This window comes from Mauremys reevesii, linkage group 3, assembly GCF_016161935.1.
Source record: "Mauremys reevesii isolate NIE-2019 linkage group 3, ASM1616193v1, whole genome shotgun sequence".
NCBI lineage: Eukaryota > Metazoa > Chordata > Testudines > Geoemydidae > Mauremys > Mauremys reevesii.
In genome coordinates this window covers 7,508,101-7,524,603 of record NC_052625.1, presented here as the reverse complement: position 1 = coordinate 7,524,603, position 16,503 = coordinate 7,508,101, and the positions used below count along the sequence as shown (strand labels likewise).

Genomic DNA, 16,503 nt, shown 5'->3' with positions numbered 1-16,503 from the left:
TTACTCTGCTTTGCTTCCATAGTGCTGAACAATGGAATGATTAGGCCTAAGGCACCAGGTGGTTAGTAGCAACTTCTGTAATCACCTAAAATCATCAGATCTCTGCAATATACAATGCATAGTTCTCAGGGAAGAGGTCTGTCTGGTACTCCAAGCAAGTCACTTACAAAAAGGGCAGTACTAGTTCAATATTTTAATAGGATTTAATAGTTCGTACAGGTTACTCACTTTCATACATTCATGGAATAAAAATTTTTCCCCTGTCTACAGGTACTAATACTCAGGATTTAAATATATCTACAAACACTGTACATTGGTCATTAGGAATCATTTGAATTTCAACACTCAAAAAGAACACAATTTTTGAATAAATATGTCAAATATAACCTCCTGGAAAGCTGCTTTTTTTAAACCCTTTTCCTGGATTAAGCTAGGGGTCAAAGGTAACATCAGAAGCTCCTTTAAGGCTCAAAAAAACCCCAAAACTCTGGTCCACCGTTTGGTTATTTTTATTGCTTTGCCTACCAGTAAGTCTTTTAGGAGTGGGCGATAGTGATGGACTGTGCTTAACTTTCAGCAAGCTTTTCTCAAACTGCTACTTAAAAAAAAACCAACCAAACCCACGTTAAGAAACCGTCACCAAAAAATTTAATATCTGCAAAAATCAGAAGGGCAGATCCTCAGCTACTATAAACTGACACAGCAGAAGATTTGGCCCGATTTGGAACAGTTAATCGCTCTGTTAGTAGCAAAATACTTGACCAATGCTTCCAAAAGCACAAAATTGTACTGATCTTTTGAAAAAAGGCAAGTGGGATTAAGATGTTTAATTGTTGAAAGCTTCATCTTAAAATACTCTTAACTATAGGGCTAATTCTGCTCCACTTAAAATCCGTGGGAACAGGCTCAGGCCTTCTTCACTGACCCAATCAGCCTCTGCTCAGTTAAACACACCAACACATGTAATTTGCTCACAAAATAAAGAAAAAACGGTAAATGATCGGTTAACTGAACATTAAGATATACATTTTCCCTCACTAAGAATAAACTAACTTGGAAAGTGAAACCCCTTGCAATGGAAAGAAACTGGTTGTACTGAAACATCCCACTTGTGTTCCCTTTACTGCTTGTAAGATAGTCTCATTGTAAAATAAGGATTAGGACAAAAACTAACACCCTGAACTTGACCAGATTTTTGTAGAAGGTGAGGGGAAGGCGGGTTCCACAGAAATGTTTGATCCTACAATCTCTTACCAGGTTAACACTCAACACCCATGAGAAGTGCCACTGACCATCAGATCATTCATGGGAGCATAGCTTACAGAATTCAACCCATAAAGCCTGCTCCAAATGCCCTCTGAAGTCAATGGGAAGACTCCTAATGCCTTAATTGATTTTGGAGCAAGCACTACCTTCCTTGGCATTTAAAAAAGGCACATTGTCAATATCTTCCTGTTAAATTTTTCACCTCAGATAGTAATACCATTCTAATCAGGAAAACAAAAGCTTAAAAAATATAAACATCCGCACTGATGTCATTTATTTTTGGCATTTGCCTCAGCCTGGGCACTTCCAGACTAACCCAAAGCTGCAGTGGTTGCATTTCCAACACTGACTCTTAGAAAAGGCGTCTTGAAATAACCACAAAGATGTTTTTCTTTACAAGTTTCGTAAAAACTTTTCAACAGTAAAATTTGGAGTCTGAAACTACTTGAATGGCCTTAATGTATCCCACTTATCACCTGTACCCCACAAATGACTCCATCAGGAGAGACCCCTGTGCTTAAATGGAACCACATTAGACAATACAGATCTGCACCAGTAGAGCCAGTTGCAAGATCAGAGCTTAAGAGTGCAAATTTAGTGTAAAAGTTGGTGACAATGAAGCAGTAATTTAACTTTAGTTATTAAAATAACTCACTAAACAATAGATTAGTGATCCTGCTAATTCACAATTGACACTTCTTATTGGAGTGAGTTCCATAACAGCACAATCTGCTTCCAACCCACAGGTTACAAGTTCCACATTTTTGCTATGGAAAAATAAGCACTATTGGAATATAACTCCATGCATTTCCCACGCTTGTTCCCATTGGTTTTTCCAAATACTAAAATGATTCTGCTTGAATCTTTGGTAAAGCCAAGATTAAAACACTTCCTGAAATGAAATTTAACAGAATTTTATTTTCTACTTACGAACTTTTACTAGGAAAGTGTATTTAATTCCATTAACTGTTAGGCCCAGAAGCAACACAATATTTCTGTTTTGTTCACACATGTTGTGGAATCGAATTGGAAACAAAACAAAAAACCCACCGGCCCTCCTTTCTAAGGGAGCTGCACTCAAGCCATCCGAACAAAAGGAAGAAGGGCTTACCACACCTTTGCAGGAAGGGTAGCGAAGAGGAGACTGCATGGTCAGATTTCCAGAGATTAAAACAATGGCAGGTCTTCATATGCTCTGCTTAAGGTTAACTGCTCTCTGAAGTGACTGTATTATTTCACACGTTCATAACAAAGGGTACAGAAAATCAAGAAATGAATAAAGTAGAACAACTATCAGCTGGGAAAAGGAGCTACCGCTAGACTATGCAAATTGAAGATTACTGATTGGTGGTGTTCTAAGGGTGAGGAGGAGATAAATGCCATGAATGTCATCCACGACTAGTCCCTCTTCCTTTAGGGGCTATGCTTTCTCCTAATTACATCACTAGGTTACTGGCAAAGTCACAAGTTATTAGAGGTATGGCCTAGGCTGGGTTGGTGAACAATACCAAATTATTCCATATTCACCAGAGCATGGAGCTGTGGCTGAATAGCATCTGTCTGTGTATGTAGGACCGTAAGCTCACTTAAGGTGGTAGCTAGGAGGGCTTCTTGGGGTCCCACAGTCCCATCCGATTTGCAGTCTGTCCCGATGGTAGGACTGTTGTCATGCAGTGCAGTCACACTCCCTGGGACAGCAGTCAAGTTTTGATAGTGGCCATTCTCAGAAAAAGACAGCAACTTCTCTGTTATTTTAGGTGACACATGATACTCTTCATCAGGAAGCTCTGTCTTGTGACCTTCATCGTTCTTAGACACTCCTTCAACAATAACCAGGAAAGACTTCCAGGGTGTATTCTTATCATGTATCTAAAAACAAACACAAAACAGTTTCAGCACTTGCTGTTTAGAATGACAACACTTTGCCTTTCTACAGAATCTTCCAGCCAAGGATCTAAAAATCTGTTTACAAATAATGGGGCAGATTCTGTGCCCCGCTCCTCAGCTTTTATATGGCTCAGGCAGTGTCAAAAGGAGGGGGACTTGCTATATCCTCCTACCTGGGGATTCTGAAGCAGGCACACAGTCAGCAAAGTGGACTCCTATGGCAGCCCTCTGGAGACAGGGAGAAGAGGCCTGAGCTATTGTAAGCTCACGCAGAAAAGAGCAGCCCCAATGCTGCTCCTGCTTGTCGCAGGGCCAGGTAGAAAATCAGGGAGCTCCAATCAGGTCCCTTATGGTCTCCCTTGCTCCATTTCATCAAGTGTGAACTTGGCAAAGCAAAGTCTCTCTCCCAATGAGTGAAGTCTCACACAGCCCCCCTGTATTACCACTCCCATTTCACAGGGAAATGGCAGCCCCAGGGTCATATGGTGAGTCAGCAAAAGAGTGAGAAAAATAACTGTCCTTCCTGCTGTGTGTGCGCGCTATGCTGCCAGTAGTGAGATTAATTTGACTGCAACCCAGGAAAGCTGTCGGCCTCAAAGGGACGATGCATTTACTCAAGTATTCTAAAGCCAACAGGCCCATTTTACATGGGCATGTCTGAAAGGCGAGATAAGGCCCACTGGAACACGCAGTGGAGTCTGTAGCAAGACTCGGTCCTTACTGAAGTGTGCCGCCGCAAGGTCGATTTATCCGTGAACGTTCGCCCGCATGCATTGCACATGAACGGTTTCTCCCCCGTGTGTATCCGATGATGGCGCTGCAATGCGTTGAGCTGTGTGAACTGCTTACCACACTGATCACAACAATAGGGCCGTTCACCTGAAATCAGAACACAGGGTTAGAGTGACCTCTGAGCTGTAGCCGGAGTGCCGCTCCTTTGGTAATCTCATAACATGCCCTCGTATCACATTTATTTGACTAGGCAAGTACCGGCATGTTCGCAAAGCATGCAAACATATTTGTGGGAATTTCAGATTTGCATAAAATTATACTGATGCATCCAAGGTAAACAGATCATTTCTATAGTTTCAGGGCAGATCCTCTGCTAGTGTAAATCGGTTTAGCTCTATTGAAGCCAACAGAGCACTTACATCAGCTGAGCTTCTGGCCTGAAATACATGAGTTTTCATATTTACCTATATCAGTATTTTACTAGGGCGGAAATACTGGGATTTATCACACCCTCTGGTTTCTCTCTTTAAATCTACCAAAGCAGATCACAATACCATTCAGTATATAAAATGCACTTTAGTCTAAAGCATCTTTCACCCATGATTTATGATTTACCCCAGTAAAGCATTTTGTGATACAGCCACAGGGTTAAATAACAGCACAGAGAAAGAAAGTAGGGGTTTCAGATGATTTGAAAATAGATGCAAATGTGATGAGGCAGAGAGATACCAGGTTGGTATTGCAGATGGCAGGCAATATAGGGGAGAAGGCTCTAGCATCAGTAGTAGGATTGTGTGCAGGGATAGAGAAGAGACCAGTGCTAGACAAGCTGAGGGGAGGAAAGCAGACTGAATGTCTTCGAGCTGGCTGAAGATAGTCTAGGGAGAATTTTATAACCAGGGCCAATATTAAGCTGGCTTTGCAGTGGAGAGCAACTAGATGGTTATAGTGCAGGCTGCACTTTGTACATGAGCAAAGCTAGGCAGAAACATTCGCCCCATGCTGCGGTGTTGAAAACTAAGGCGCACTCCACCAGCCAAAAGAGGAGCTAAAGACATGGATGAAGCTTTAAGCAGGTGTAGAACTGAGGCTGATACAGGTACAGGTGACGTTATGGAGGAAGCCATAGAGACAGCCCGATTGCTATAAAAGAGATGGGTGAAGGAGAGTGTCGAGTCAAAGACAATGTCAAGGACACAATCAGCAAAGGCAGTAGATAGTGTTTGCTCAGAGCCGCTGGCAGTAGGAACCAGTAGGAGAGAAAGGCTGCGTCTGAGCAGAGATGCAATTGTGCCCATGGCCATTTTGCTTCTACTGACAGAGAACACGGTACAGGCAGAGATGAACACAAATTGGGAAGAGGAAGCCAGCAGTAAAGGTGGGTGGGAGGACAACTCTGCAAAGACAACATTGCTCTTCGCAGTGTTTTGAATGGAGCTAAAATAGATACTCTTTATTTACTAATAAACTTCTGTGTGTCATGTGGCATCAGCATCAGTAACGAGGTATCAGCACAGCTCTCTGAAGTGCTTTCTAGTTAATTGCCGCTATTCAGTCAGCAGAGAGAACACATTTTTGGAGGATGGGATAAGAGGAAAGAAATGGAGGAAACACCACCATTGGTTGAAAACAGTTTTAAGAGTTCTACAAAGGGTTAGTATGTTTAAAAGTAATAAAAGTTCTTGGTTAAAGAAGTCCCTCAACATTAAACAGTCCTAAGACTTAGACCTATAGCTATGTGTTACTATCCTATAAACTTTACTTTCCAAACAAATGTTTCCTACCCGTGTGAACTTTAATATGCTGGTAAAGCGAATTCCTCTGTGCAAATGTTCTGAAGCAAACTTCACATTTAAACGGCTTGGATCCAGTATGTATTCTATTATGGTGTTTCAAGTACTCCTTAGAGGCAAAGCTCTTCCCACATGTTTCACACATAAAAGGCCTTTCCCCTACAGCAAGGGTGAATTGGAGAAGGAAAAAACAAAGGAGTGTTTTAGAACGTCATTAGGCATCACATGCAAACACAGAGCTATTGTATACAAACTAAACACAGGTCAATGTCAAAAAGGATTCAGTGAGCCTAGCTCAGAGGAGTAAGCTGCATTATCAGGTACGGAATATGCCTGTTTGAGAAAGCTGTGCGAGGCACCACTCTCAGAAGGCAACCTCCAGTCTCAGAGCATACCAAAATATCCCCAAATGTAGGGCCACTGAACTCTTCAGTTAGCTGGAGTCGTTCCACTAACTTAGTGGCCTTTGGCTCAGGCCCATACTGAGTCCTGGCTCACCCTTATTAGAAGGCCACTCCGTTAAGTAGCCGACGTTCAGTTGTTGCTTAAGGCAAGTTTTCCTGGGTTAACATGTCACTGGTTTTACATTTTCTGCCAGCTCACATTTGTTCAAGGCAGAAGAGTCCATGAGCATGGGGGAGAGAGAGATTTCTAACATGTTTGGGTAAGAAATGCGAAAGGAAAAGAAGGAATTCCCCACACATGACACAAGTCTAGCGGTACAATGTCAATCCAGCATATGTGATTTTAATCACAAGTGCATGAAGTAGGTAATTAGAGGTTAAAATAAGCCACTTTTAAAATTATGTTTCTTAGGTTAATTGCTGCATGTTTGCCCAGAACGCAAGTTCATATTTAGCTTTAATAATTAGGATAAAGCCTTATTAACAATGGGACTGAATTTCCAAAGCAGTCTCCAGCTACCCATGATCCAAAGTCCAGTGAAGCCAATGGGAAACTTCCATTCCCTTGAATATACTTTTGCCCACTTCTATTCACTGCCTGCCCACAAGCAAAGACCATGCAGGGAAGTAAGGGAGCAAAATGCAGACTGTGTAAAGGTGACTACGAATGACTCCTTTGCAAACAAAAACAAAAAAGCCCCTTTTACTGACATTCACAGCAAATAGCTGGGTTTATCATGGGCTTCAGAGTTCCTTTTTAAACCATTTTGAGACCAGTATTAGTTCATTAAACTAAATGACAGTAAAGCTGTGATGAAGGAAAAGTGTGGGATTCTGCAATATTTCTGATAAGGGCACATTTAAAAACTTGTTTTTATAGCAGTAAATTCTGAAAATGTTACGGGGTGAAGCTTTGACGATATTTCCCCGTCTCTCTCAAAAATGCTCTGACACCAATACAGAAAAGCACAATATGCAACAAAAATATACTTGTGCTCCACACTGGAGCTCCTGATCTACTCAGTATCCAGATGGCTGCAATTATTTATACAGCTGGTGTTTTACTGAAGTCTTGTGTTGGCTTTTTCTTTAGGAAATGCTAATTAAAATTAACCCTTTTTTGTACATTTCCTTAAACCTAGCAACCTGAGTAAAGACAACTATTGACAAAACCATGATCTCTCTCCCCGCCCCTCCTTTAAATGTCACACACATATGTCACATAATGTCACAAACTGCAACAGCAGTTAGGTTCTAAATAACATACGTTTTGCACCTAATGTCCCTTTACATGGGGAGGGTGACAAAAGAAGAAACTTGCCTGTGTGACACCTTTTATGATATATAAGCATGTGATTCTGTGTGAATCTTGCACCACATTCATCACAGACAAATGGTTTTTCACCAGTGTGGATTCTGAAATGAAAAAAATACCATTAAGCTAAAAGGTTCTCTCTCCTCTACAGTACATTACTAGTCACTTTTACTGTATGGTTATCCTCTGAAATGTGACTAAAAAATTGGCATTGTGCAGTTCAGTGCTAATTATGTTTCTAAGATTTCCTAATCGATCCGAGATTCCGCACTGTGATCCACACAGGCAGAGTACTGTGCCTGACTATCACATTCCAGGATTTGGGATTAGGATCCAGAAATATTTGAGCCAAAGAAGTTTTTGGTAAGCCTAAAAATCTCTACTGAATTTTTACACACTTCAAATACAAAAATGGAGAGGGGAAGATATAGAGAGTTACCTAATTGTAATAAAAATATTAACTGTTTTTTAAAAGTCCATCTGGAATCTGAAAATCAAGTAGTAATATTTATGGCTCTGATATCATCATCAACATTTTCTTCGATGAGAACTTGGCTAACAATTCTTTTTAAATGATTACCGAGCCAGAACATAGTTTGGTTTGCTGTTCCCTAGCTGTGCTGACTCTGCAGGGTTGTCAGACCTACAAAGTAAAGTAAGTGGCTACGGCTCAGACTGAAGACACACAGGGAGCAGAACAGGAAAATGCCATTTTTATATAAGCTTGTCTCTCTCACCAACAGAAGCTGGTCCAATAAAAGACATTACCTCACCCACCTTGTCTCTCTATATCCTGGGACCGACATGGCTACAACTACACTGCATTTTTATACAGTCATTTTCCTTATTATAGCTTCAGTCCTGCAACGAGATCTGCATGGGTGAAGTCCAGTGTCCATGCAGAGCAGCTTGCAGGATCAGGGTCTATAATTGCACTTCAGTTGCATCTACCTTTAACTTCCTGCCTACACATGAACTTCACACTTGATTTACTTGACTCCTTTGAATAGTTCTGCAGGAACAAAAATACCAGATGATCAGTTCTCATAGTTAAATATTAGCAGGGGAGATTATATGTAAAAATTAAAATGAAAAAATTAGGTAATTATCTGAAGCGGCACCTTCCTCTGGGCCTCTCAAACATCTTGTCTTTCTAGGTTTGTCCTCTAGAGCATAAGCTCTCGGGACAGAGACTGTCTTGATATGCATGACACGTACAATGCTGAGCACCCTCTCAATGCTTAACAAACAATAAAATCATCATAGATAGCATCCTTATTGTCCCTTCATACTGGTACCAGGTAGAGGGGGAATCTCATTCATTTTCCTGACTAGTGAATGATTTTCAGTGTCAAGTGGTCACAACACTTTAGAGAGTGATGCTAAAAAACCTATATCTGTGTTGGTAACAACATTTTAGGACCCAATCCTGCAAATGCTTACTGTGGGGCATAGTGTTTACTATCATGTGAAATCTCATTGATTTCAATGGGACTATAATGACAGAAGGCATCCTGTCTGTATGTCGTACACCTCTACCCCGATATAACACGGATTCGGATGTAAAATGGTAAACCAGAGCTCCGGGGGGGCGGGGATGTGCGCTCCAGCAGATTGAAGCAAGTTTGATATAACGCGGTTTCATCTATAACGCAGTAAGAGTTTTTGGCTCTCGAGGACAGCGTTATATCGGGGTAGAGGAGTACTTTTAGATTAAGAGACTAAGATCTAATGAACTTCATACCTCAGAGGAGAGAGTGGCCTAGTGATGTCAGAACATTCCAGAGTTCTATTCCAGCTCTGGAAGTGACATTTTGGGGAATGCACTATCTACCTCAGTTTCCCCACACTTACCCTACCTCAGAGTGTGCTCTGAGGGTAGCGAGGGGTTGATTCTGCAAGGCATTGGCCCCGATCGTACAAAACACTTACACATGTACTTAACTTTAAACACATGCTTAAGTGCTTTGCAGCATCAGCCACAGTCGCTCACCACCTTGCAGTCTCAAGCCCCAAGTGAGCCAAATTTGCCTTCACAATCACGCAACTCACATGGACTTCACGGGTCCCATGTGAAAAGGCACAATGTTCTCATTTTCTAAGGGCTATATAAATATTAAGCTTTATTCCCCATCATTCCTCGCTGTCTGTCTACTTTGTGCACTTAATTCGCTGACAGTGACACCAGATTAGTTTGTTTCTAGTCAATTTCACTTCCTGGGTATTTTTGCAGCATCCTGGTGCTTGTTTTATTTGGGTTACACACACCACTGGGGATATTTACATTTTTTACAAGATTTTCATTTCCACTGCATAACATTTTACTATTAATTTAAGCATTTCTTATTTCAGTTCAAAAAAACATAAGGCCCCGAACCTGCAAACAATCTAGCATGTGTGTAGTTTCACTTTTGAGAGCAGTCCAACTGATTTCAATGGAACCACTCACATGAGTAAACTTGTGTGCTTAAGTGTTTGCTGGATCGGGGTCTAACCCTATACTTTGGGCTTAGATTAAATGACCGTGCTCCCCTAATTAGAAAGAAAACACTTTGAAAGGGGATATACTGAAACCCTCCAGTCAGTCTCCTTTTAAATCCTTGCTCTACTTGAGGGTTCAGGATGTCTTTCAGTGGATTTTACCTTTCCCACCAGAATCTAACAAGGCCACTTAAGTCTGTTCATACCTCATGTGTGTTTTAAGTGCAGAAGGCTGAGAAAATTTAGCCTCACACTCTGTGCACCCATAAGGCTTGTCGCCTGTATGCGTCCTTTCATGAAGCCTCAAAGCAGTTTTGGAGCTCAAACCCTTTCCACACTGTTGGCACTGATGACGCTCCCCACCACCCTCATGAACCTGAAGAATGTGCCTCTTGACGTCCTTCTTCCTCTTGAACTTCTTACCACAGAGTTCACAAGGGAAGTGGCGCTCACTGGTGTGGACGTGGCGTTGGTGGCTTTTTAAATTGCACCGGTTGGCAAAGGTCTGACTGCAGGTTTCACACCGGTAAATGATTTCAGCCGCAATGCCATGACTGTGCTTTATGTGCTTGAGGAAGCTCTTCTCATACAGGAATTCCTTCTTGCAGGTGCTGCATTTGAAGTTGCCACCTCGTTTCTTCTTATCCTCCTCTGATTTTTTAAAGTTGTCTTCTAATTCAAAGTTGCCATTGCACTCTTCATTCTCAGGCTTCACACTGCTCTCCACTTGCTCCTCTTCCTTCTCCACATCACGCATGATTTGGTCTTTCGGGAACTTGTTCTCTTCAGTAGCATCCTCGGCATTCTTCTGTTGCTCTCTCAACCGCCTTGTGTACTTCTTTTTGGGGATTTCTACAAATACTTTCCTCCCAGCCAGCCTCCCACTGGCCCTTCTGATTTTGGCATAGGGAGGCTTCATGGTTTCTTTTTTCTTGTCAACCTTCTCTTTTGATTTGGGAGTTGGCCTCTCAGGAGACACTCCATTGCTGGGTCTTTCCATGGGGGAATTGGGAGAATCAGGAAGACAGTCTGTACGGTCACCTTCTGCCACAACAGTTGTCTTCAACTCAAGTAAAGCATTTGATTGGGTACCACTGTCCTCCTCAGCATCCTGCGATTCAGAGAAATTTTGCAACTCCAACAACACTGATTCAAGCATCTGCTTCTTCAGCTGAAAACAGGTTTCAGACAGGTCCAAGCACTTAAGCTTTTCAGCTATTTCCAGCATACGTTGCACTCGGTCTTCCTCCACTTCTACCTTGGCAGTATAGACAAACTCAAGAAATGAAGCAAAATCAGCTACCTGGACCTCATTCAAGAACACGTTTGTCCTTGGGCTATCCATGCTCGTCTCATTAAGAAACACCTCCTTGAAGAACTTGCTTGTTGCTGCCAATACAGCTTTGTGAGCAACAAACTCTCCTCTGACACCTTGATACTCCACACTAACCGTCACGTCACAAAGGTGGCCCAGAAGACGCAACTGATGCATTTCGTTCAGAAGATTTATCGGTGAGGACTTTGATTCTAGCAAAACTGCATTACTTTCCATCTTTCTTCTTTCTGCAAACAGCTGTTAACAACATCACATGTTAGTTGCCTATCATGGACAAACCAATAAAACTTAAAAGCCCAACTCCCATTCTGGCACCTTAATAAAGCGGCCAGATTTTCAGAAAATCTGGCCTGAAGCACAGCCTGGATTAGCGGTGTCTCATTTCTATTTAGAAATAAGCTAGCAGCCATTCATAGAAAGTAATTAGATTTTTCAAAAGTTAACTTCTATTTCAAGTCTCAATCATCATTTTGGCAGATTCACTCCTTGAGAAATCAGAACTAAGATGCTAGAAAAGTTTAGAGTTCAATCTAATAGGATTCTAAAATGTAATAAAGACTAAGTGAACAAAAGAAGGGTCAAAAGAAATGCAAGGTGCATAACAAAAGCACACTTACAATCCCAAATAGAATAATTCCTGAGAATAGGCTTTTGGGGTAAACAAAAAGATATTTAAAAAAAAAAGTTGGATGAAGTGAAAATATGAGTTCTCAAAACACAAATGTCAATGAGATTATAAAACAGTGGGACTAATTATTTATCATCTCCACAAGTTGGGAAAACTGTTCATGGGTTATGGACCATGGTCTGACCCACTATGCCAGCTCTTATGATTGGCCTGCCTCTTGCAAGGCCTACTGCAGATTGACATTTTTTTTACCAAGCATGAACTATGGAGCTAGGATGGCTAAATACAACTTCCATTTCTCTTTATCCCAGACACATTTTCTCTTCCCTCTCAGACTATATGTTTTGGGGTTAATTAAGCAAAGATCCATTAATTGATAAAGCATTCGATATTAGCATAGTTTGGAAGTTAATGTTTTTCAGTAGAGGTACAACCCTTTAACCACTTTACATGTTACAATACTTCCTGTATTACTTTATAATTAGCCACTTGTTTACTCATTGAACAAACTACCAAAAGTTGAAAAAGCTATTATTACAAACTGTCTGTGTACAGACACCAATGGTCATCGGCAGAGAGTAAACCCAGAATCTTCAGCATCAAAGTCACCACCCTCTTCTATTTGAGCTGGAGAATGCCTTAAATTGCATACCCAAGCTATTAGTTTCCAAGAGTCACCCCGAGAGGCTATCCAAATCATTAAACCAGTGTATTATACTAACATTATAAAACATATAAGCCGCACTCTCCATAAAGCTGTAATAATAGAACTAAGAACTACCATCAAGGTGCAGAATGCACTTGTTCTTGTAAAACTGGTCTTCCACTCTACTGGAATTTGTTCAAAGAGGAAACAGTAATTTAACATATTCAATAAGGTACATAGTGCAATGAAAGGCTTTCACTTCCAGTGGGTGACAAACTCTTGTTCAAACTGCTAGCAGCATTCTCTGCTTCAAGCACATATCTGTGCCAATAGAAACATCCATATATATTTATCCTAAAAAAGATGTTATATCACTGAAGCCTGCAAACTGCTGTGTGGGCACAGGGTGTCTGCCCACACGGAACAGCTTGTAGGACCGTAGAGCATGTGCTCATGTACAGCCAGCTAGCTGTTATCCAAGTCACATGCCATACTAAAGTGCCACCGTCTAGAGCAGTGGTTTTCAAACTTATTTGATCAGGCCCCCACCTTCTTTGTGTCTGTAGTCGTTTACGCCCCGTCCCTGTCACACAAATACATATACCAACATATGCAGTGGCAGTGCTTCACTTCAATCAGTTTCGGCTTCTGTTTTTCACCTGCATTGGTTATTTTTTGAGCCAACGACCCATTGTAATAAGAGAAAAAGCAAAAGTGTGATTGTGGTCCACGTGTACAATTAAATGTGCACACTGCGTCGTAGCAAACAGATGAACGTACAGATGGCAACGACTTTGTATAATGCTATGCAAGCTTAAACAGAAATCTGTCAAAAAGCACAGCACCATCTGAGGACCTGCAATATCTGGAGGAATTCATTTTGCTAGTTATGCATTGCTGTGGGTAAAATGTGTGCAACAAGTCTCCCCCCCAACAAAAGCTTCTCATGCCCTCTGCCCAGAATATAGTCCACGCTCCCCAGTTTGAGAACCCCTGGTCTAGAGGCAGAACTGCCTGACAAATCAAAAGACAGAAAGCCAGTTTTGTCAGGCATAATCCAGTATGGCTAAAGTGACCATTATAATCTGAGAGGCACAGTAGAATGGCCACTGGAACAGAAGAGTGGCACCAAGTTTAGATGACAGATAAAGCGAGCATGTGAAGCCCAGCTAACAGCGCTGGAAGAATGGGGTCAGGAAAACACTGAAGTTATCAGGCTGACACTCATGGAAGCTTGGCCAATAGGCCAGACTCCTGCATGACCGATGTAGCCCTCAGAAAGTTTGCTCACCCCTGATCTAGACCAACCCTGACAGGTGTTTGTCCAACTTTCTTAGGCAATTTATTCCAGCGCTTAACCACTCTGACAGGAAGTTTTTCCTAATGTCCAACCTAAATCGCCCTTGCTGCAATTTAAGCTCATTGCTTCTTGTCCTAGCCTCAGAGGTTAAGAACAATAATTTTTCTCCCTCCTTCTTGTAACCAGCTTTTATGTACTTGAAAACTTATGTCCCCTCTCAGTCTTCTCGTCTCTAGACTAAACAAACCCAATTTTTTCAATCTTCCCTCACAGGTCATGTTTTCTAGACCTTTAATCATTTTTGTTGCTCTTCTCTGGACTTTCTCCAATTTGTCCACATCCTTCCTGAAATGTGGCACCCAGAACTGGACACAATATTCCAGTTGAGGCCTAATCAGCGCAGAGTGGAGCAGAAGAATTACTTCTCGTGTCTTGCTTACAATACTCCTGCGAATACATCCCAGAATGATGTTTGCCTGTTTTGCAACATTGTTGACTCATATTTAGCTTGTGATCCACTATGACCCCCAGATCCCTTTCCGCAGTGCTCCTTCCTAGGCAGTCATTTCCCATTTTGTATGTGTGCAACTGATTGTTCCTTCCTAAGTGGAGTACTTTGCACTTCTGTAAAGAGGTGTCTCTGGGATCCAGTGCCACCACCCTCACATTGTGTTCGGAGTGTTTGTAGGGTTAACCCTCAGCCCCATTCCTTGGGGAGGAAATGTCTATGGGCCTCACAATCTCAGGGGGAGTTGTCCATAGGGAAGCACCTCATCCCCAGATCCCTGGGGAGGAAAACACTTGGGAAGCTTCCCCTGCGCTCAGGGGGCCACAGGGATCTGTGGGGGGGGGGGGCGGTCTGTGGAGCTCCCCCTGTGCACAGGGGGAACCACAGTCTGTGGGGGGAGGGGGTCTGTGGGGCTTCCTCTACACCCATGGGGAAGAGGCGGGCTGTGGGGAAGGGGTCTGTGGGCACCCAGGGGTGGCGGGGGTCTGTGGGGAAGGGGGTCTGTGGGCACCCAGGGGTGGCGGGGGTCTGTGGGGAAAGGGGTCTGTGGGCACCCAGGGGTGGCGGGGTCTGTGGGGGCTCTGGGGGCAGCAGAGGGGTCTGTGGGGAGGGGGTCGGTGGGCGCCCAGGGGTCTGTGGGGGTCGGGGTCAGTGGATGCCCTGGGGTCGGCGTGGGTCTGTGGGGGGAAGGGGGTCTGTGGGCACCCAGGGAGTGGCGGGGGTCTGTGGGGGCCCTGGGGGGCAGCAGAGGGATCTGTGGGCACCCATGGGGAAGAGGCGGGCTGTGGGGGGAAGGGGGTCTGTGGGCACCCAGGGGTCTGTGGGCACCCAGGGGGTGGCAGGGGTCTGTGGGCACCCAGGGGGTGGCAGGGGGTCTGTGGGGGCCCTGGGGGGCAGCAGAGCGGTCTGTGGGGGGGAGGGGGGGTCGGCGGGCGCCCAGGGGTCTGTGGGGGTCGGGGTCGGTGGGCGCCCTGGGGTCGGCGGGGGGAGGGGTCTGTGAGGCGGCCGCTCATCCCCACACCCGGGGCACATGCCCGGGGCTCCCCGCGCCGGGGGGCGGGGGGGTCTGCGGGGCTCACTCCCAGCCGGGCCCCGCTCACTCACCGGGCAGCCCCGGGCTCCGCGCGGCGGCCGGAAGCGCAAGGCGCTCACGAGCGCTCCCCCCGCCCAGCCAGTTCCGGCAACTGCCACGGGCGGAGCCGCGGCGCAGCCGCCGCCATCGGCGTCACGAGACCAAGCGGCGCCGCCCTCCCGGCTCGAGCCACAAGACGACGGCGGCGCAGAGACATGACGCAAACGGACAGAGGGTCGGGCGGAAGTGGCGTCAGACCCCCCCCAAGGCGGCGGCTCCGCGCGTCGCGGGGTTGCCTGGCAACGTTTCCCCCCTTCAGGGGTGGGGGCCGCATCCCATCCCTAGGAGGCCTGTGACCCTCCCCGCCTCCTCAGTCTGTGCTCACCCTGCACCCCTCCACCAGGCCTTCAAACGGTCTTCGCCCTCTTGCCAGGCGGCCCTGTAACGTAATTCAGTTTAACAGGGGGGGTGGGGGCAGGAAACACCACAGGACCCACCCCAGTAACACGGGGCACTGCACAAACAGGAGGAAGCTAATTCAGGGGAACATTAAAAGAGACAGTCACAAGAGTGAAATGCCTGCAAGCTGCAGGGAAACTGTTCAAAACCACCCCATGGAGCCTCAAACGATATGTATTAGCCCCTCCCCGCCCCCCAACAACAACAGAAAAAGGATTTGAAAAGCCACTGTGGCTAAACAACAGAGTAAAAGAAGGGGCTAGAGCCAAAAAGGATTTTTAAAAAACCTGGAAGTCTAGTACTACTTAGGAAAATAGAAAGGAGCATAAACTCTGGCAACTCATATGTAAATAGGGTGACCAGATAGAAAGTGTGAAAAATCAGGATGGGGTGGGGGGTAATAGGCACCTATATAGGAAAAATCCCCAAATATTGGGGCTGTCCCTATAAAATCAGGACATCTGGTCACCTTATATGTAAAAGTATAATTAGGCAGGACAAACACAAATGTGAAGAGCAACTAGCGATAGAGACAAAAACCAACACCAATTAAAAAAATAGTACATCAGAAATAAACAGCCTGCCAAAAAATCAGTAGGGTCACTGGGCAATCTCACTTTTGTGAGATAAAGGTGGGATTATCCTCCTCCCTTCCAAATGGGGAACTGAGACATGG

The 16,503-nt window shown here is 44.2% G+C and overlaps 1 protein-coding gene across 4 annotated transcripts; it reads right to left on the bottom strand.

The window, feature by feature from the left end:
* Positions 1-189: 189 nt before the first annotated feature.
* GZF1 (GDNF inducible zinc finger protein 1) lies at positions 190-15,774 on the bottom strand. 4 transcript variants are annotated; one of them, XM_039529756.1, is made up of 6 exons: positions 15,754-15,774; positions 10,085-11,451; positions 7,404-7,498; positions 5,670-5,837; positions 3,875-4,032; positions 190-3,135 (listed from the first exon to the last, which is right to left on the bottom strand). In XM_039529756.1, exons 2-6 carry the CDS (start codon positions 11,428-11,430, stop codon positions 2,779-2,781), a joined length of 2,124 nt encoding a protein of 707 aa, XP_039385690.1. In that variant the 5' UTR covers positions 11,431-11,451; positions 15,754-15,774; the 3' UTR covers positions 190-2,778. The 4 variants fall into 4 exon arrangements, with proteins under 4 accessions (XP_039385690.1, XP_039385688.1, XP_039385689.1 ...); XM_039529754.1 differs by lacking the exon at positions 15,754-15,774 and adding an exon at positions 15,401-15,565; XM_039529755.1 differs by lacking the exon at positions 15,754-15,774 and adding an exon at positions 13,038-13,126.
* Positions 15,775-16,503: the final 729 nt, after the last annotated feature.

Coding starts and splice junctions, on each gene's coding strand:
- GZF1 (XM_039529753.1), bottom strand. Junction 7,499..10,084: donor GCACTTAAAACACACATGAG/GTATGAACAGAC, acceptor TTTTCATTTCAG/AATCCACACTGGTGAAAAAC. Junction 5,838..7,403: donor TCATAAAAGGTGTCACACAG/GCAAGTTTCTTC, acceptor CCCTTGCTGTAG/GGGAAAGGCCTTTTATGTGT.